The following is a 21,991-nucleotide window of genomic DNA, read 5'->3' on the forward strand; positions in this document are numbered from 1 at the left end:
TTAACAAATTATAACATGACAATCTTGTCGTGATTTATATTTGAGATTATATCAAGGTGTTTATTACTCACGAGAATTATTATTAGAAAAAATAAAACCTACACATTTCAGATAATTAATTGACGAAATATAAATTTTCTTTTTTCGAAGTTTAAATAACACATTCTGAAAATTTTTTTGAATATACATTTTATGAAACTGATTTGTGAGATTCAATTTTTTTTACAAATTAAAGTTGTTTTCGTAAAAATGCATCGATTGATTACGATTATATTAGTAATTATTTCAATATTATTATAATTATCAGAACTATTGATATAATATCAATTACTATAATAATAATTTCAAATTTTATTGTCATTGCCGCAAAGTATAGGCCTAATTTATGACCTTTGAAACGTCGATTTTTCAATTTTATCCCTTTCGAGGCATGAAGCCAACATGGTGGACGCCTATTTATAGCTAGTGGAGCGAGAGTAAGTGGTACTCGTTCTTGTTGCTTCAATTGTTATCCCTTCCTCCGTTACTTTTCCCCTCCGACCTCGATGACCTGAAACATCCGGGTAAATGGGGCAGAGGGCGAGGCGAGTCAAGAATCGCCCGGTTACACGGGTTATCTCGTCGACATCTTTGGAATAAGGTCACGTTGATCGCTAACATGTCTTCTGCATCGTTCAGTAAACCCTTTTGATTGCGCACGTGCATTGCATATACATATGTGTTTCTAAAAAATTAGGAAATCAGTCATTTCTGTTTAAATGACGTCCGATCATGCCAAGAAATTATAAATGCCTAATAATTATATGTGGATATAAATTATATATTAATTAAAGTTAATTAAAGCTTTCTTTTCTTACAAAATAATATTTTTCGGAATATTTGAAATTTATCAAAAAATGATAAGATAAAAGACAAATAACTCTCTATGATAGAAGAATTATTTGAATATTGTCATAACAGAGAAAAAATTTTTATGTACGGTTTAGAATCTGAAAAAGTATTTTCACTACTATTTTTTTCCTTTGATACGACACAAAATGCATATATCATTCATACAATACATCTCTTCAATATTGAAATTCGTGATCGAAAGATGCAGAAAGCTACAACTGCCGGAAGATGAAGCTTGAATTTTGCATGATAGAATGCAGCGCGTGCGTATTTCCCTCATAATTCTCGCAAACTTTGATCGACCGAAGTACAAGTGTTATCAGCAGAAGTTGCGATGTTACTCCGTTTCTCGTAAAGTGGATGCACCGAAGATATATGGTAGGACGCTTTTCGCGAAAATTGTTTCGTTCTCTGGCCGATAAAAATTTCAACAAAAATTTTTAATCTCGAGAGTACTTATTTATATATTTACTTTTTAATACATATACGATTAAAATAATACGAGTATTATCGTTTGTAAATAATTTTCTAAAATTAAAGATTTTTGCTTGCTTTTGGTTCGGACGTTATATTTATAAAATTTGACTCGTTTAAATTTTTGATAAAAAATGACACGAAACAGAGTTGCATAAATGAACAATTTATACTATGTTTTTACTGCTGTCGCGTGTCCAGTTACAATGTAAATTTAAAAACATAATGCACTACGGGCAATTTATGTTTGACGCATGACTTACGATCGACGACGTAGTTTGCATATTCTCGCGTGTACCAAAAAAAATGATAAGTTTGCCGCGTCGTCAGTTTCTTGTTATCGCGCATCGGAGTTAAGGAATATAATTCCGTTAAAATCGCCGAAGAGACCAGTGATTTTCTGGCGGTCGAACCGTGCGCTCGAAGCGAATATTGGCACGAAAATTGATACGATTCGTTCGACATTTTTTGATTTATCGCAGAGTTTGCATTAATACGTTGAACCAGTTTTATGTAATAAGCATAACTGTCTTTTGAGGAAAATCTAATTGCAAGTGAACGAATTTATTGTAAGGTAGGCAGTATATATTTAGTATTTTAAAGACAGGACAAACAATCTTTCTTGTAACTGAAAGAGAAATAGTACAAGACAGATTCGAATTGCAATTATTAGACTCAATTTCATTATGCTTCTGTACCGAAGAATTGTAAAAATAAGAATAAAAGAAAAGTATTTTGAAAAATAGTTTTGAAGATTATTTGAAAGACTTTTTTATACTTTGAAGAACGAAAAATTTTTTATCGAAAGTATAATATAAAAAATAAATAGCCTGTTCGAAAAAATCGCTCGATAATTAAATTTTAATTTAATTTTGAAAAGAATACATAATAGCACATCAATATAAAAATATGATGGGAAATCGAACGCATTATATAATTATATCGCTTTCGTCTGTTGTCGCAGATGTCAAGGTTTTATCTATATTTACAAATAGTACATGGTTAAGCTTTTATTATTGCTATAGAGTTCAACTTGATGAAAGAACGAGCTAAAAAATATTCCGTATAATCAATAATTATACATTGATAATGTAGTTAGATTTTCATGAGTATATATCGCCAATTAAAAACAATATTATATTATATTTAATCAAATAAATATCATATTTTCGAGTTACGATATTCGAAATTAATTTCTCTCGTATTTCGTTTCATGATATATTTAAATATTATATTATTTATATATTTAAATTAATCTTTCACAAACCTGATACATGATTTTATCTATGATTTCCCTCTGTTATATTAGATTTAAATAAAAAGTAAAATTTTTTTAAATGAGGAAATTATCTTTTCGTATTATCGTTTTGTAAATTTGCTATTAATCGATATAAATGTGGTAAATATATAGAACGGAATTTTTAATTCTATGGTTAAAATAATTCAGCATAATACGTCCCTGGAGATTCCATAATGTTCTCTGTTATTTGTCAGTTCGGCAAGCCACATAGAATATTCACCTTAATTATCCTGCCCTGCAGGTACGCCTCGAATCTCCGCTTCCACGTCAAATTAGTAACTGTACACGATGCAGCTGATTGATTCAATTATTCCATCGCTACAATTTACTGAGAATGAACCTTTATGTGAATTTACGCTCTGATCATCATAGTTCATCATAGTTGAAAAGGTCGAATTGTCTATGAGGAAGCTATCTTTCTCTTTACAGAGCTTGTCAAAGCGTGAGTAAGATGTCTAAATTTGATCATTGGAAAGAAAATAACGAAAAACTTAGTGCGAGTTGTATTTGTAAAAATTATTTTTAATATAAAGTCTTATCATATTTTTATAAAATGAAATCCATGCAATCTGAACATTTTATATAATTGTCATGAGTTTTATATATTTTTTTACAATTTATATTTATTTATTATAAAAAGTTATAATAAAATGTTATAAAAATATGAATACATTATAAAATTATAAACTTAAATATATATATTTTCCTTAGAATCTATAATATTCTATAGATATCTCAATCGTTTCTCCAATTCTTAATGACAAAAATTATATAGATTTTTTTATTTTTAAACATTTTTTCAATTATATGTGTATTTAGTCATATTATTGTTAAGATTAACAATTGCAGTATATTCTTAAGCGCGTATTGGTAAAAGATTACCAAGCGGCTCAGTGGTCTAGGGGTATGATTCTCGCTTTGGGTGCGAGAGGTCCCGGGTTCAAATCCCGGCTGAGCCCAATTTTTTTTAATTTTTTTTTTTCCTTTCATATATACATTTTACTAAAAATTTTATATATCATATAAAGAGAGTGTTCCTCCTTACTCGATGGGTGATCACTCATCCGCGCAGTTTTCGCCGGAAAGCCTTTATTACAGCTACTGTAATTAGTCATGCTTATTGTTGCAGGACCGGCAGTATGGCAGCCGAAGAGGGGATGCTGGGCGGTGGCCTGGGCGCAAAATTGAAATGCCCGACTCCCATATCGCGGTTGAGGGTGGAAAAGATCGAGGGAGGTCTGATGGTCGCCGGCGTAGTAATAGCAGCGAATTGCCAGATCGCACTTCCGGCATTCGGTACCCTCTTCATGCTCGTCGGCGCCGTACTCACTGGTTCGTATTTCCGGTTTTTGTCGTTTAAAATTACTTCTGTTTTTTTTTTTAATTACGTAAATGTATGTTTCGTGTAAATTTTATATGCATAAAAAGAGCGGATAAAAAGGATACATTTATCGCAAAACCGATGCGGTACAAAAAGAAGCTTTAGAATCGTCAGGAATATTGTTAAAAATGCATTTTATGTGTCAACCTGACAACGTTTCTCTTGATATCGTTACGTTTTTACAAAACATATTGCACGTCTCTGTAAATCCTGTATTATATATATTTCCTCTAAAATCGCAGACTCGCATTCTCGACGCATACTCGTGAAAATATTAGGCAAATAAACTCTATAACATTAAAACGACGACCATTGAAAATATGGTGGAAATAGAAATTCATCGCAAAGTGCTACACATGTCAAATAAACGATAGATATACTTGCATTTTCTAAATATTTTTGCAAGATTTTGCACCGCAGGGCTTTTAATTGCGCTGCATTATTCCATTTTTATAAATGCGCTCGCATAAATTGCAATTTTGCTAAAGTGCACAGTATGTCGGACAATAGTGAGTCTCGTGAATATTCACCGGTCTCTCGTGTTTTTTTCCGCATTATTACCTCATAACGTATTGTTTGCATCCGCATTTGCATCTCGACAAAAGACGCGGAATTCCAATTGATTCGACTAATAATGAAAATCACTTCATTTCATCGAATGAACATCATGAGAAAAAAAAACACTTTAAAATGTCTCTCAAATTTTGAATTTTTCTATTATTTGCGATGAAAATACGATGATAATTTTTCACAATATCGATTGGATGAGTATGTATATATCATTTTGCAACTTCTATTTATCTTCTTTATTTCGACGCTTGTTCGAATATTCATATCTATTTTTATATAAAAATGCGTCGCGGCATGATTAGTTATGAATATAATCTCTATTATGGATATAATCTCAAGCTTTCCATTTCGGAGAAAGCATAGACTTTATAATCACATGTGGGTCGCGTTTTAAAAGGAGAATTGGTATTTATTTCAGAATGAGATATCACGATGATTAATGCTTACGAGAAAGTGCGTCTTACGTGTTCTATTTCGTTTAGCGTTTATATTCTAGACTTGTTATTATTTGGTTTAGCAATATCCGCTATATAAACATAGAATGTTATCATTTCTTTTATTATTAATGAAACATGCGCGGACGGACTTGATATCGATTTTTTGTGAATATTATTTGAAGGTTATTAGAGAGCTATAGAGAGATCTTTATTTTAATATTATTTTAAATATAAATGATATTTTTCGGAGTAAAATTAATAATATTTGTTAGAAAAAGAGACTACGTTTTTCATTGATTAAAGCCATAAAAATAATTTTCAAAATTAAATATAATCCTTGAAAAATATTTTAAAGATTTCACAATTTTTCGGTTTGAAACTAAAATCCTTTTATATATTTATGATAATAATAAATAAATAGTGTGTATAAAGCTGAAATTATATGAAAAAGATGTTTGAACGACAGCTTAATGACTATCAACATATGATATTGATAGCACAGACGTAAGGAAGAGATAACTGACAAGTTAATATTCTTTGTTGTCGCATACTAATGATCGAAGCCTTTTCGCATACATATTATAAGTGGATTAATAGAAAAAGAAGCCATATTCAACAAGCCAAAGCAGTAGTAGAGCTGCGCAAAAATATTTGGAATTCCTCGAGCATCGTATATACGTTTAAATTGCAAATTACTTGATTGTAATTTTAAATAAATTACGTCGCAGTTACATAGAGTTTGTCCTGCCTTTATTATGCTTTTGAAAATATTAATATATATTCATGAAACCAAAAGAGAAACCTCGGAAGTCTCTCTTTCGCAAATAAAGATAAATATATTAATATGATTTTATTTTAATTTTAATTATATATACATAATTTTTATATATTTTATATATTTTTTTTTATATATTTTCATATATTTTTGATATATATTTTATATTATCTTTTATATTATTTTTTTTTACATTTTATTATTTTGCGCATTAATTTTAACATCCAAAAATAACATTTGGTGGTGCGTCAGTTGATTTTGAATTTCATAGAATTTAAAAAGTAAATTTCGATATTGATAAATATTAATGTATCAATATAATAAATATGTGCGGAAACTTTTCAAGGTTTTTTTGAAGGCGAAAGACCGCTTGCCGTTCTTTCTCGTTGAATTAATTTATAGGCGCTACAGTCCGTGTACGTCGGGACACTGACCCCAGAGATAGCACCATAGACACAGCTTTCGTATCACGGAAAAGAAGAAGCGAAAGAAAAAAGAGCAAGAAGGCTCAGACTGTTCGCCAAGCAACAGCTGGCTTCTCACATCGCGCGCTTCGTCACTTCGCCTTCGCCACGCTTCTTCACATATACGGGATGCCGAGTGTTGTTACCAACCGATTTATCAAAACCGGTCTGTCCTCCTCTCTCCTTATCCTCCTTTTTTCCTGCCATCACCGCGTTAAAACCGGTCCTGTAGCCCATTTCCCTTTCGTTATTTCTCTAAGCGTCTCTCTTTCTCTTAGACACTTATCCCTCTATCCTCATCGCTTATTCATGCTGCGTTAATGTCTTTGTTACGTTTATCGCACCCGAGTCGAGGCTTCTTTGATAGAGTCAAGTGGAACGGAGGATTTTATTTTTGATTATGGGATAAATCGATCTTATGGACTGAATGGATCGCAAGACACTGTCTTGCGGATGTGATACATTTTTATTCACGTCCGCGTTTTTTTCTTTTTTTTTTAAATACATAACTTTTTACATTATTTCATGTATTATTTTCGCCGTGCTTTCAAAATATGCAATTTTGTTACAACAATTTTCTTTTTCAAAAAATCCCTTGTTACTTTAAAACTATAGTATAGTAAAAAAAGATACAAAAAAAAGAATTAATATTCATACACGAGAAATTCTAAATAAACGCGTATTTGTTTGTTTTGTTTGTTTTGTTTATTTTATTTTGTTTATTTTATTCATTTTGTTCATTTTATTTATTTTATTTGCATTATTGTATTTATGTAGAAATTTGCTTATCTTATTCCTAAAAAAGGAGACGAAAAGAAATTTAACGAATCTGTCAATCGTTTATGAAGCGGACCGCTGGCGTTATCGATTAAAATATCCTCGGAGGCGAAACCCTTCTGTGAACGTATTTATGTTCGTAATTTCCGCTGCTCGTTTACAGACGAACATTTTCTCTTTAAATATGCCACAACATTCTTACTTCATGATCGGTGAAGATAAGACACAAGTGTCATTACATTCCCAAAGAATTTTCCTTTGGGCACATGAAACTTTACGCTAGAAAAGTTTATGTGCATTTGCATAGTCAATGCGCATAGTAATGCGAACCTGTTCGAACCTCGTCGGACCAACGTAATTACAGAGCTTTATGGAATACGAAACGATTTTGCGGCATTGTAGGAGAAACACGCAAAGAGAACATAAAGCTTTATCCGCTAAGCTCTGAGCTTTACTTCCGCGAAAGTCGAGCACAATGTAACCGAAATTGTGTTTGAATAACCTAGATCGTTTATATAAAATCACACTCTTATTGTTAAGAACATTTCCTGAATGCATTTAACAATAGAGAAACAAAACTAAATTATTCTCACACAACTGTAAATTTTGCGTAAATTGTTAATAGAATTAATGTACTTTTATGCGAGAATTTATCTCGTTTCTACTAAAAATACGTTTTGTTTAGTCGAAAATGTGAAAAATAACTACTCGAAAAATATTAGAAAATATTTTTATTAAAGAAAAAATTTTATATAATTGTAATATAATTAATTAGATATTTAATCTAAAAAAATTTTGAATTTAATTAAAAAATAATTTAAAATTGCTTATTTGTTGCAGCTGCGTCTTATCGCGGCCCTGGCGAGGACGAGGACAAAAATTCATACGCGGCACGAATCGCCTTTACTGGCAATTCTCGCATCCTGGGGCCGATTTGCATAGTTGTGGGCGCCCTTATGCTTGCCCTTGGCGTGCTGCTGTGTACGCTCACAAGACGCGCCAGGCGAAGAGAGCGCAGGGTGGGCTTTCATTGCCCGCTTCACGGGGACTTCTATCCTCTTAGTCCGGTTCAGGGTATCAAAATGCTCGGTGAGTCAATCTTTCGTTTATATTACTTCGTCTTTAAAACCTTTTGTATAAATCAGCGTTTCTGAGATTTTAAAAGAAAGAAAAAAATTGAGATTATTTATTATTTGATCGATTAATCTGAATTTGTGCAATATTATGTCGTGACTTCAAATTAATCAAAATTTGTTATTTTCAATTTGGTTTAATATAATCTCATGGTTTTCGCGTATTTTTAAATAATTGTGTCTATAAATTCATTTTTAATCAATTAATTGCCTATTTTTTATTTAATAGTCTCATTATAGTTTTAAAATGGTTTTTCTCAAAATTTATTTATATTTTAGAATTTACTTAATAAGATTACATTCTATTAAAAATTCTTCCATTATTTACTTTTACTTTTTATTATTGCAAGTATATCGACATACTTCTAAAAGTAAAGTACATAAATATGATATTCGCTAATCGTGTGAGAAGCGAAACTTGTTTCGCGTTTTTGCAGAACTTATATGCTATGTCTCGCGATCATCTGATGCATGTAATTACCGTACATAAATGCGCCTGCAATTTCGATGATATCTTTTTTTCAAAGAACGAAACAGCCACTAAAATGCTTCTCGAGAAAAGATCTCGATCTCTCCAGACAGTATCGCCGGTCATTATCGTCATGTCACGCGATGCTATTACACTTTTTTTTATTCTCTTAAAATTACAGTTAAGTGGTATGATCTTCATACAGAGATGATGCGTTGTCAGGCATTATAATCACAATAGTTAGCGTTAAAATGTCTGTCGGTGGCAATTGGTCGACTTGTCCGTCTTGCTTAAATCACCGTTCTTGATGATCATTTGTCCTGACTTCGTATCAGTAATATTATTCAGGTTAAACTTAAATCTCTGTAAATATTTTTGGAAGTAAGTGACATATCAGTTATATTTTGCTGATTGCGTGTCTATTATAGATGACAATTAGTTTGATAGTCCATGATAAAATGGGTTTATAAGATATTTCGGCATTTTAAGATTTCATGCCCTTCAGTATCGTCTTAGAAAACCTATCAGTTCGTGTTGTCTTATTATCGCGAGCGTGCCAGGTCGTGTCAATTGCTTCGAATTCAGGACGAGGCTGGATCAGGCGAAGAGTAGGGTAGCTAACTGGATTGTCGGAATTCAGGCTAATACGACTCTATCAGATTATTGCGTAGGTCGGTGCGCGTTGCAAATCCTACAAGTTTCCGCGTTCAAGAGATCGAGAGAATCGCGTCGAATGGCGCGATGGTAAATCCACAGCGAGGGATCAAAGTTTTTTTATTCTCAAACTTTCGGAGAATTGCAAGAAGAGCGATGAGAATTTCGAGAGTTATTGGCTCCTCGTAAAATTTAGTACGAAATATCAGGGTGTTAGATTATAAGTTTGCTGGAGAAACGAACAATTTTCGATAGTTAAATATTGAATGCGCACGAAGTCAGTTATTTTTCAATAGGATGAGCATCGCAGGTAAAGCTAAAATTTTTCAAGAGTTGGAAGAGAGCAGCGTGGTGTAAAAAATTTAAGATGCTTTGAGAGAATTTAGAGCTTGCACTGGCTACATTTTGATGAGACACGAACTCCCGAGAGAATTGTTGCTGCAGCGATCGCATGTTGACAGTTGCTGTTGCAAGTAGGAACTCGACGGTGCAACGGTAATAAAAATTGCAATGTAGCTAGTCTGTTCACGTACGAATATCTCTCGCTAAACACGAAGCGACCTAACGTTCTTCATATAAACTAGTAAAGTTAATGGAATTTTAACGTACTTTTTTATTGAAAATAAAATTTTATTTTATAGAAAGTAATATGATTGTTAAAATTATTGCACAGTATCCATATTTCCTTTCCAAGTAAAATATATAAGTATTATAATGTTTTATTTGGAAAAAATATATACAAGTGCTAGAAATTTAGATAAAAATTTATTTTGGTAATAAATGTACACATTAGCTTCAAGAACAATTTAAAGAAAAATGATTCGCGCGAAGTTTGATTAGCTCGTATATCATAAATCTTCTCACGTACACGTGCGTTCTTGGCTTTATGATGATACACGTTTCTCCACTCGTTTCTACTCGACAATTTATTCGAATCGCAAAGCTCGGAACTTGACTGATTGCACAGTCGCAATTTCTTTCGCAGCGCAGCACGCAATAAGATCTTATTAGAGTCGAAGGTCGCTTTTGCATACTCTCGTACGTTTCTCACCGTGAGTCACCGCAGTTTAACTGCAGTTTTTAAGCTTCATCGATGCGCGAAACCTAGGAAGTGTCATTCCAATGACGCAAAAACAATCCAATAATTCGCGGTGATTTTTTGTTCCATGACATGTCGCTCATCGTGATAAAATATGAACACCGGAAAATGAATAAGGCGGGCCAAAGTGCTTGATCATTTTCTCAGATTCGATCGTTTCTTTTCGTAAACATCGTAAACATCGTAAACAGAGCTCGCTAAATAAAAACGAAATGTCATATATATCAACGATGGAGCATCACCGAGAACATGAGAATTCTGCTAATTGAATACAAACACTCGAACGCAGCTGAAGACGCAGTTTGCTAATGACATTTGCATTTTGCGATAATGGGTCAGTGTTCGCGGGATCATGAAAATGATTACGTTAAGAAATAAAGTTGTTATTAACAATTAAACATTTGTATGCATCGTTTTACGCATCGTGCGATCGTATAATTCATTTCGCGTAACTTCTTCAATTGATATTTTTTATTACGAGATTTTATTATTTTTTTCCAGATGACATTTACTTAACTTTAAAATTACAATTTTATTTGCATTTTTGGAATTATTTGGCATTACAATTCTATATCACAATTTCGATTTTGTGGAAAGAACTTTTCGAATCTTCTTTTCAATATTTTTTTCTCCTTTTATCGCTCAGAGATATAATCTACTCTGTCGATCACGTTGACAGTGAGCGGATAAAGATGCAGCTGGAGAAGCATTCTAGCGTTAACAACGTCGCGTTTATAAAGGGACAATTTAAGAAAGATTGATTTCATGCTGTGAGCATCGTCTCGACCGTTTCTCGTCGCGCGAAATTCCGAGGAAAAAGAGATACAAGGTCGGAGCGTACACAGTGCACGTGCATCATTCCGTTCCATCCATTTAATTCCGGTCCGAATGAATCATTACTATCCTTCTCTTTTTCTCTTTGTGTATTTGTCGATTCGAACGCGTTGTTTTTCATGCAATTTCTGTTCGCATCCGGAGCATCATTCATAAGTACCTCGCGTATGTGCGTTGAAAGAGTATAGCTTCGGTCTATTCTCCCAAGGACGAATTCTCTTTCTCGTTTTCCCTCTTTCCCTGCGGTAAAATACACCCTTTGTGCAGTTTCCGCGAGACTGATCATTTTCGAGAAATCTCATACCGACGATGGCTGCAATGTTCTCGCTCAAGTACTCGAGGCAAGTACATATAGGCAAGTCGTTTCAAGAAGATGAAAGTCTTTCATGATATCTAGTTTCCACAGGAAGGAATGCGTACTTTTCAGATTGCTACATACGGAAAGAGAGAAGGAGAAATCAACTTGAAAAAATATTGACAAAGTTGTTCATGATTTATTTTACTAATTAATGATTTCTGAATCAAAACGTATCTTGCCGCGGAACAGGATAATATCTTTATTGAAGATTTCAATAAAATGTTCTTGCTTTAAAATTAGAATTTGCGACAAAAAATGGCAATTGTTTAAATTTTTTCCTGGAATATTTTCAATATTTTTGCAAGATTTTTGAAAGAGAATAATGAAAAATGGTGTGTCGATTTATGTAACACATATCATAAAAAAAAATAGAAAATAATGATTTATTTTGCTGCCGATTTTTTGACAACTACACTTTACTTTTTTTTTCTGACAATCCATTGATTGGCGTTTCTAGATTTAAGTTATGCAGCGATATCTTTTTTGAGACAAGCATTTACTTGAAGAATAATATTAGATATTGTGCTTTTAAAGCCAAATTCAAGCATTCTGACGACGCTCGTCAAAAATACAATTTCTCTCTTTGCGAAGACGATTGCACTGGAGTTTCCGCTTTACGACAAAACGATGAAATTATGTCTGGCTTCGCGAAGCATGGATAAATACAACTTGTCTCACGAACTCAAGGAAGGAGTCGCACAAAAACACGAGCAAGGATGTTTTACTTGGATGTAGACAATTAGGGCGGTAGCATGGAAAGCGTGACCGACAGTGCGCTTTTAAAAATCTCACCATGAATACTCGAATGCAACTGCGAGAAATTGTGTAGAAAATGAAAAAAACAAAAGTAAAGTGTGCAAATATATTTGATAATTGAATGTTAGCTGCAAAGAATAAATTTTAGAAAAGACAATGTTGTAAAATACTAAGAATAGCACGTGAATTTCGATTTTAGAATCTTGAAATAAATATTAATATAAATGGAGACAGTGTTAGAAATTAGCAATGAGAGACAATATTTTATCGACTTTCTTCTTAAAACGAGTTTGCTGAGAGAGATATTTTGCTCCGATAATTAAGAAAAAGATGACTTCAAATTGATCGTAAGACTCGGTGAAATGAAGATCAGATATTTCAGGATGCTTTGCATATTCTCCACATGAACTGCTCAGCAAGTTTGCTATCTCCCGTGCTAACACGGATATCTTCTGCGAGCGTTCACGCTTCGATAAATTCATCTCGTCTTTGTTGGAAACTCTGCCGCAAATTCGATCTTCGCGGAGCACAAGTGGAGTATGATTCAGCGATAAGTTCGCATGCAATTTTTCTGCGAGAACATTCTCGGCGATGCGTGAAATGCTTGCCCCGAGAGGAAGAGTCTGGGTGTCGTGCACCCCCGGCGATCTCTTCTCGCTGTCGTCGGAAGCGAAGCGGAAAAGCTCGTTCGTCGACGCGTATTCACGGATTGATTGTATCTCGATCTAAATGTAAATTTACCTCGACGTCTGCGACGAAGTGCAGCCTTGATACACGCAGCAGGAACGCAAATCACGTAATCGCAGAACACATACGATGCAGGAAGACGAAGCGATCGCGAAGACGAAGTACGATCGATATTTCGTCGGGTCGCCTTCGCGATGCATTTTTCAGGATTGTATGGTAGATTTAATCTTGCAGGATGTACCCGCATCGAAGCATTTGTTTGGTTTCACGTAAAATGCAATGTATTCTGTACTTTCTCTCTCCGTCTTTCTTTCTTTCTCGTTTATCCTCAAGTCTAATTTCGAGAATGTGTCTTGAAGATCGTTGAGATTCATCAAACTTGAAAGCTGGACTTATATAACGCCATTTTCGATATAATTAATTCATGGTTTAATCTCGATAATTTTTTTATAAATGATATTGTCAGCGTCTTCATTAAAATATTGGTTCTAGAAAAAAATTCATTTTTCTTTTCAATATCAAAATTCGTTTTATTTTGAGTGAAATTTGTGATCGAGGCGAAAACATTCTAAACTTAATGCTTTCTCAGATATCAACTCGCGCCTATTATTATAGTAGACATTTATCTCGTGAGATGCAAGCGATCATTCGAGCGAAAGTGACTAGGCACCGATGAAAGATGCCAACGACTGTTGCATCTAGATGGGTGATGCACGTTAAAGCCACTGGGTTGCTCGCTGGCCCAAGCAGGATCAGCGTCGTTGGGCGTAGCTGAACATCGTCGATGGTAGTTCGGCAACGGCATTAGCGGAGCTGGTTACAGGACACGTTAGGTTAAACTGGGTCGCGCGAAGCTCCCAGGGTCCATGACATCTGTTGCCCTCAATCCTATTTCTCGTCCTCTTCTTGTTCCTCTACGTCTCCCGTCTCTCCCTCCGTCCCCAGATGTGGATCTTCCCTATGTTTTAACCCTTTTCCAGTCGTCTATTTTAATGAATGCGTTATGGCAACGTCGTCGCTGGATAACATTGTTACCGCGCTTCGCTTTAATCGCATTTCGTATTTTACGAGCGTCCGTGAACGTCACTGAAGATGAACGCGACGGTTATTATTATCACGCGATCATCGAAAAAGGCTCGATAGAAAGCTCGACTATCATTTTCTTAGACCCTCGCGAGAGCACTCTGTTCATAAATGATGGAGTTGTTGATTCCATTAAGTCTTGAGTGACTCATATTCCGTTTCCAGTTTAGTATATTGATCGATTACATCTGGAAAATGATATAAATTTAGAGACTTATTTTGTTCAAATTAATCAATTTCCTATTAACTCAATCAAAGCTAGAAATGCTTAAGTCGCGTGACTGAAAACAAAATTATAGATTTGCCTTGTTAGCAGAAATTTAACAAAATTAGTGTACATCAAATAAATAATATCAGATTATGAAGTTATCGTGAACAAATGACCGACTAATATTAATTTCAATAGAAATAAAATGACCAATTAGAATCCGGAAGCTTTTGATTGAACTCTCTTAAGCATATATAATTAGCCTTTCTATTCTTATTGTAATCAGAGAGCTTAATTTACTTTATTCAATATTAATCAGTGAAAAATTACAGTTTGGATTACTTATTCATGTATCGAACGCACGCAAACTAACCATTTCAATAAATTCCAATTCAATAAATTGATGCCACGGGCATAAGTTCTTTCATTTTTGGTGGAAAAAACTTGAGAAAAATTATACAAATTTTAAATATACCATTAATATACAGCACTAATAGACTCACAAAAAATTGTCTGTTCTCAAGATATCCATCGGCCAAGAATTATTTCGTGACCGCCAGGAAAAGGGCATTTGAAAAAACTTGCTTGTTTGAATATTCAAAATGTGTATGACGCAGAGATGGAACGACGACAGTGTCTTACAACTTACAATCAGATGTTGCCGTCGCGCTTTCAGGGCCGCACGTACACACAAATACACATATATACATGTACATATGTCGATATTTTTCCTCTACATCTATTTGTGCCGTAAGGCACACCTATACGACTTACATACTACCCGACTTTCTCCGGTTCTTCAAGTATTGAAACGTTTTCCGTAGGCGAGAAAAAGAATAGTGATATGACGACAAAGTGCCCGAGTACATAGTTTGATTGTCTCGAACGGACATAATGGTCTCGACATTTCATTGACGTACATTTCCTGGTCTGTTAAATAATTTGCATTGGACGCCTCTGCATTTGCGAATAATACGATCGAATAAACGATTTTTCCTCAGCGAAGATATTTCTTCCGAAATATTTGGCTTGATTATTTCGAAATTATAAAGAATTCAAGACTTCTTTCTTTAAAAGAATTAAGCTTTAAAAAATTAAAAGAAGCTTATTTAATTTGAAGATTATGTATATGAATAATGTGCGAATCCTCCCATTTGATATAACTAAATTTAAAAATTTGAAAATAAAATTTGATTGAATAAAATAAATTAGTATGATATAATACGCTTTATCATGAAACTTTGTTAATAATTCATTATTACATAATTTAATTTAATTTCATATTTTAAATATCTTTTCTACAATAATGACGTTTCATTAATTAAACAAAGCCGTTCTAACATTGTGTTAATTAAAATATGAATTGTAGCGATATAATTAAATTGCTGCAATATATACAGATCCTGCGGTATTACATTATTTTAGCAGGATAATACCTATGCGAGATTATATGATGCTGCCTACGTGATAAGGTATTGTGTAGTTACATCATAAGACATAATGCATTAGCAAATTTTATCCATAGATATAAAGCGGATAATATGTGTATGAGAAAGCTTAAAAAAGTTCACATCACTTAATTTAATATGATAATATTAAAAAAAGTCATTTATTAATTATAAAATTTAAAATAAATTCACTTTTCAAACTAATTTCTCATATTTACTTATGCGAAAAATACAGAAAAATATTGTTGTTTACTTAATTTTGTTTTATATTTCGTAATTATTTTTGTAAAATTTTTGAGAGAATTCTTAATTATCCCACCAATAGCCTGAACTTTCGATACCATTTTCCATAAATTGTTAACATAGTTATTCCACGTAAGCAATAGATTTCGCGGTTTTAACAGCATTTAGATCCCAAAAGGTTGCATTAATAATATATCTTCGCCGAGGATCGAGCGAGTTCCACGAGTAATTTGTAATTTATCAGATACCGATCATCGTTTAAACACCGATTGATCTTTCGCGAGGATGCGTTTGCTATCTTCTGGATCTGATGGTATATTTTATTTCTCTGAAAGGTCAGGTTTATCGTGCGCCACGAGGCATGCTAGCGCAGTCAGATAAAGGGAATGATTAATATAGCATAGCATAGAGACGTGTGTTAGATTTAGTCTTGGCCTTTGCCAAAAGTGGGTTACACCGATTTCGGTGATGCCCTGCCAACCAATTAAACGCTGTTCGCCGATGACCGAGTTGTGGAATGTATCCTTTGGCTTCTTTCGACCTGTTCTAGTCTATTTTGCTGCTCGATTCAGCAGAGATTTGATTAAAATATTATAAAATTTGTAACTGTTCGCATAAATGTGTATGAAAAATTTTAATTATGACAAAAAATGCCATTCGCAGAATATCACTCTCTCTCTCTTTCTTTCTCTATTTTTTTCTATTATTTTGTAAAATATATGATATTACGATAGCATATTTTATAATAGTTAAAAAATTTAATTTACTAAAATTTTTTTAAAATTTTTAATCACTTTTAACTAATAATGTAGGAAATTAAAACTGTCTTTTTTTCTCGCTTGCGATTAAAAGGAGAGAATCTAGGACATGTCTACAGATACATAGATGCGGGTAATCGATTGGCGGTTCGCCGTGAGTTTATTAAGATCCAAGACGTTGGTCAGGAACAAATTCCCGCAGATTGTCGCTTCCAGGCCGCGTTGCGTCACTTCCTCGTTCTTTTTCTCTCCTTTCTCTTTTGGAAGAAGGATGAAAATATCCGGCTAAAGACTTCATCTCCAGAACGATTTTCCGATATTTTCCGATACTTTCAGATTGAGATGTCTTCTTATTATCCGCGCGATTTGTACCAACGGCAATATACATTCACTATGATGCTGCATTATTCTTCTCTGCCATTGTCCGGCTTTGCGAAGTCCGGGAGATTCTAACTGGAATAGAGTGACGATTATATTGATTTTGAGATTAAGTAACCTTGTGCGACTACTATGCGACAACTATGACATAAACATTCGTATATTTAAATTCACTCCTGTATTAGTCGCTAAATTGAATTTAGCTCGAAGCTTTTGTCCGGATGCTTCAAACAAGAAATGACGGGAGATTGATATTTATTGACATAAGATAATTGAAATGGTTAGACAAATGGATATAATAATTTTGATAATTTTGTAATGATAAAATTAACAGTTGTTATTAGATTGCTAAATAATAATTGTTTATTTAATTATCACGAAATTAGTAAAATGATTTTGAATTTTATTATTGAAATTTATAATACTGTTTCATGTTTCTGAAATTCATGTTAGGCTCTCTCTTTCTTCTGCGTCAATATAATCTTCGTTATTTTAAGAAGTTAATTTGAACTTAATATTTTCGCAGTAAATATTAATTTGACTTTAATCTGCAATCTTTCATTTTACCATATTGAATTTTGTTTTGCATTGTCTTAAAATTTATTAGTAGTTTTTTCTTGAAAGAATTTATGTTGTTTATTTCACATTAATTAAGTTTTAATGTTAACTTGAATTTATTGATTTAAGCCATGACGAGAACGAAAGAACTTTTATACATAATACAAAACGAAGAAACCTTTATACATAATACATTGCTCATATTTTTTTTAATTTTATCTTATATAAAAATATATTTCAAGAAGAAAAAGTACACTTCTCATTAAATATCTGAAAAAATATAATGGGAATTATAATAAATAAATCATTTTTTCATGTAAATTGTAAACTTGCCATATAAATATTTATCATATTTATAACATATTATAAAGTATTTTGAAATTAAAGTGATTTTGCATTTTATGTTATCGACAAAAATTCTAGCTGGGTGTTGGCGTGTATGTATTATGCGTTCGCACATCTGTTTATCTTGTTTTTTCTCGCCTCGTGAGGATGTTACGACATCGCGATGGTGTACAATCATACATTTGATAGTAGCCATCATTCTTTCGCTTTCGTACGCGTAACACATAGCTGGGAACAAAAACACGGGGGCTACAGAGGCTTTGTCGACGCTGATCTCCCATTGTTGGAGAACTGAATTGCAGAACCGGCTATACTGCTTTGCGTTATGCAGATCCTCTCGTCGAGAGAGTTCGACCACGTTACAAATTCATGCTTGTCCACCGCATTGCATCTGCGGCCAGCAGCTTCCTTCCTGTTTGAATTATCCAACGTCGACGTTGTTAGGCAGGTGGAATTTAATTGGCAAGCGAGCCGTAATCTCAAGAATGCTTAACGGGTTTTCATCTGCACTTGAATAACAAATCTGATACAGCGTGTTAGAAGAAAAGATTTAAAATTTCAAGAACTTTTTTTTTATCAATATTCGATTTTAATAACAACAATCTCTCGAAGTCACATAAAAATATAGCATTTCGAAAAATGTTCTTAAGATGAGGAAATTGCTGATTTTCATTTAAAATTATTTGTAATGATTTTCCTTTCATATATTTAAAAGTTACATAAGAGAAGAAAATCAGATGTAATTGCATTTTAAGTACATTCAATAATACGTTTGCAATTTTCCTTATGCTATCTAATAAAAACAAGTGTTTTTTTTTTAAATCCATTATAACAACTTTGATCGAATATAATCTGGAGCGGAGAGAACTGATCTAACTATCATACGCGATCATTCTGTTTGCTAATGTGCGTTCGGTTTTTATCTCTAAACGGAAATCTAAACGACCGAGAGACGTTCTATGCGCGTATCGCCTCGTTAAATCACAAGCAGTGCCATGTATATTCAAATGATAGTGGATTTGAAAGAGGTCGGAAAAGTCCTCCCTTTGCATACTAAACGTCGCGTTATCTTGGCGCTGCAATAATGTCGCTAGGAGCTACGGGAGGAGCGCAGTGACCCTGATATAGTACACATAGCGGGCGTGCAGCACGCATGGTACTTCCCATGGTACCATAATTATCTCGTAATAAGCTTGATGTATATTGAAAAAAATAAAAGCCCCTCCTTTTTTATATTTTTCTTTCTTAAAACACTTTCGTGACAACCAGAATTTTGTTAATGTCGGGGAATTATTCATGGATATTTTAGGTAACATAAAATCATTTTGATAAATGTAACGTGTCCGTATATTTGTTACTTTTCTTTTGAAATATTGCAGCATTTACTCATTAAAATTGTATGTAAAATTTTTAATATCTAAATTGTTAAAGAAAATTATTACGAGAAAAACGACTTTTTGGAAACAGAGATAGTTAAAAATAATTTTTTTATCACGAGGCCTTTTTAGACTCAATATATTTGCGAGGTATAATCTATTATTAGAATTATATTTATATAGTGTACTCTCTCTCTTTCTCTCTCCCAAGTTATCAATATTTTAGAGATGGATGTTTTATGTAGCTGGTACTTTCATAGAGTTGAGAGTTCAATTAACTATATACTTTGTATTTTGTAACTATGTAATATTCTAAAAAGAATTTAAATAGCTTTTTCGATAAAAATCTCTCAATTATAAAAGTATTCTTTACTTCGAACTAAATGAAAAATTAGATGTTTTATAAAAATTAAAAAGAAAATGGCATAAGAGCCAATGCGCGGTTTATTTTTTAAAAACTAATATTGAAAAAAGAAAGAAGTGTTGTTGCTTCTCTGCGCTCCAACTACTGCGCGTTGGCTCTTATGCCATTTTCTTTTTAATTTTTTGATTACTTGAGCCAAATCTCTAATTATTAAATTTAGATGTTTTATGTAATTTTATCTTTGAAACATGGCATTACAAATTCTTGTCTTTAAGTATTTAAGAGATTTAAAAACTTCACTTCGATGCTTTATTATTATTAATGAAAAATTTATTTTAAATATTTTATAAAAAGAACTCATCTCTAATGTGGGTCATTGGGTGATTGAGCAGTTCGCTGCATGTGTGTTCTGGTTCATTAGCTTTTACCCCTAAAATAACCGGTGCAACCTGTATTGTTTCAGGGGTATCTGGCAAGGACGTAAGTGGATGGCCGAAGATCCCGTGTCTGAAGGGTCGTGCGTCTAGCAAAGGGGGAAGCGGCGCGGGAGGGCCACACGTGGGTCCACCGCAGTGTCCGCACTCTGTTTTGAGCAGCACTCGTAGCTCCGTCAGCAGCTCGCCTTTGAGTCCATGCCCGACTCCTATGCCCTTCCTGGTGACTTCAGGCTCCGTTAGGTAAGTTTAATATAGATCTTTCTTATCTCACTTATGTTATCTTTACATACCTAATACCGAGATTCGATTTATTAACGATTTATTCGATTAAGCTCAAAATCAAGAAAATAAACTTCAAACTGTGTATTATAATGGAAAATATAAATTATTCTGAATGTTATTATAAGTGAAAGTTATTATGAGTGCAAAGATACTTTTTTAAAGCTTGATATCATGTTTTAGAAGCAATGTATATTTATCTTGATTTTAACCATATTTGATCCTAACTATATTTTATTTACATTTTCCTTTTCAAGAATTTTAAGTTTATTTTCTTTCCTGCGTCAACTACAGAATTAAATGTTTTATGTAGCTTATCTCGAATCAATCGTTGAGCGTCAAAGAAATATTGAAAGAACCAATTAGTAATAAAAACTTGTCGTAATTTCGCGAAACAATACAAAGAGCTCCTCTTTCAACGTAAAAACGACACTAGCTGTCGTTCATGTAAAGGCCACGTTTACTAAAAATAAATTTCATACATATTTTATCGAGCACTATATCCAGCTGTGGGACAAACATAGCTCAGTACTATTAATCGTACGTGAAGTTTATAGCCCTGGACAGGCAATGTTTTAATTTATCATTGATTTATTATTATATATGTATTTCTTACTGTCATATTCGTATGTTTATCATCATATCGATCTCCTAATTTTTGTCTCTAAAAATGTTTGAGATAAAGATTTTTCCATAATAATTATATATGACCCCAAAAAAAGTAATTTAAGTAAAATCAATTTCTTCGCAATAAACTTTTTCTTTACAATTATATATTACAGAATGCATTTAAAAAATATTTATATCTGATTATATATTTGATTGTATATCTCTGCTTTTAAACAGTTAAATATATATCTATGAAAATGTTTTTTTTCTTTTTTTTATAAATATGTAATTTATTTTATTACTGCACTTTCTTTGGGATCAGAGATGTAGTGAGCAGCAATATTATTGTTTGTTGCGAAAGCAATGTCACACGATAATTGATGAAGATATGATAATTAAGGCTTTTATCTTCTTTTATCCATTTTTTATCGCGTGTCATGATAAAATAACAATTAATTTTATAAAAAATGAAAAAAGTTTTAAATGTATTTGTACATCGAATGTTGCATTTAACATTGCATATATAATTTCAGCTAGTGATTGTCGATGTCATTTTTCACGATAAATTACTAAGAAACTTTTCGTTTCATTAAAAGTTTTTTTTTTCAATATCGACTCATTAAAAGTTTTCTTCTCTTCCTTTCTCTCATGTTATCAATAACTTTAACGCTACGTTCGATTCTCCACAGTCGAACAGATTAATGATGTGTTAACTTTTAATTGTGATCTGATGCGCTCGCTACAATAATTGTAATTATTTTCAACTATAATGATTCTTGTTAATAAATTACGACACAGAAATCTTTCAGGGTCATCACGTGTTGTCGAAATTTGATAAAATCAATA

The 21,991-nt window shown here is 32.9% G+C and overlaps 1 protein-coding gene and 1 non-coding gene across 10 annotated transcripts in view; both read left to right on the plus strand.

Annotated features, from left to right (window-relative positions):
* LOC145975136 (uncharacterized) overlaps window positions 1-21,991 on the plus strand; it is a 64,703-nt gene that overhangs the window by 28,378 nt on the left and 14,334 nt on the right. For 7 of the 9 annotated variants that reach the window (XM_083105348.1, XM_083105356.1, XM_083105347.1 and 4 more), the window contains 3 exons: window positions 3,795-3,997; window positions 7,910-8,158; window positions 20,284-20,497. In XM_083105348.1, coding sequence (XP_082961474.1) covers window positions 3,795-3,997; window positions 7,910-8,158; window positions 20,284-20,497 — 666 coding nt within the window. Of the gene's footprint in view, window positions 1-1,758; window positions 1,940-2,906; window positions 3,108-3,794; window positions 3,998-7,909; window positions 8,159-20,283; window positions 20,498-21,991 lie in introns of those variants that run through there. The other 2 variants (XM_083105353.1, XM_083105354.1) reach the window with 2 other exon arrangements.
* Trnap-ugg (transfer RNA proline (anticodon UGG)) lies at window positions 3,553-3,624 on the plus strand. The gene has a single exon. It is a non-coding gene; the product is annotated as a tRNA-Pro (tRNA).

This window comes from Camponotus vicinus, unplaced genomic scaffold (assembly GCF_025532165.1).
Source record: "Camponotus vicinus isolate PSW18456_S1 unplaced genomic scaffold, iyCamVici1.0 SCAF_7, whole genome shotgun sequence".
NCBI lineage: Eukaryota > Metazoa > Arthropoda > Insecta > Hymenoptera > Formicidae > Camponotus > Camponotus vicinus.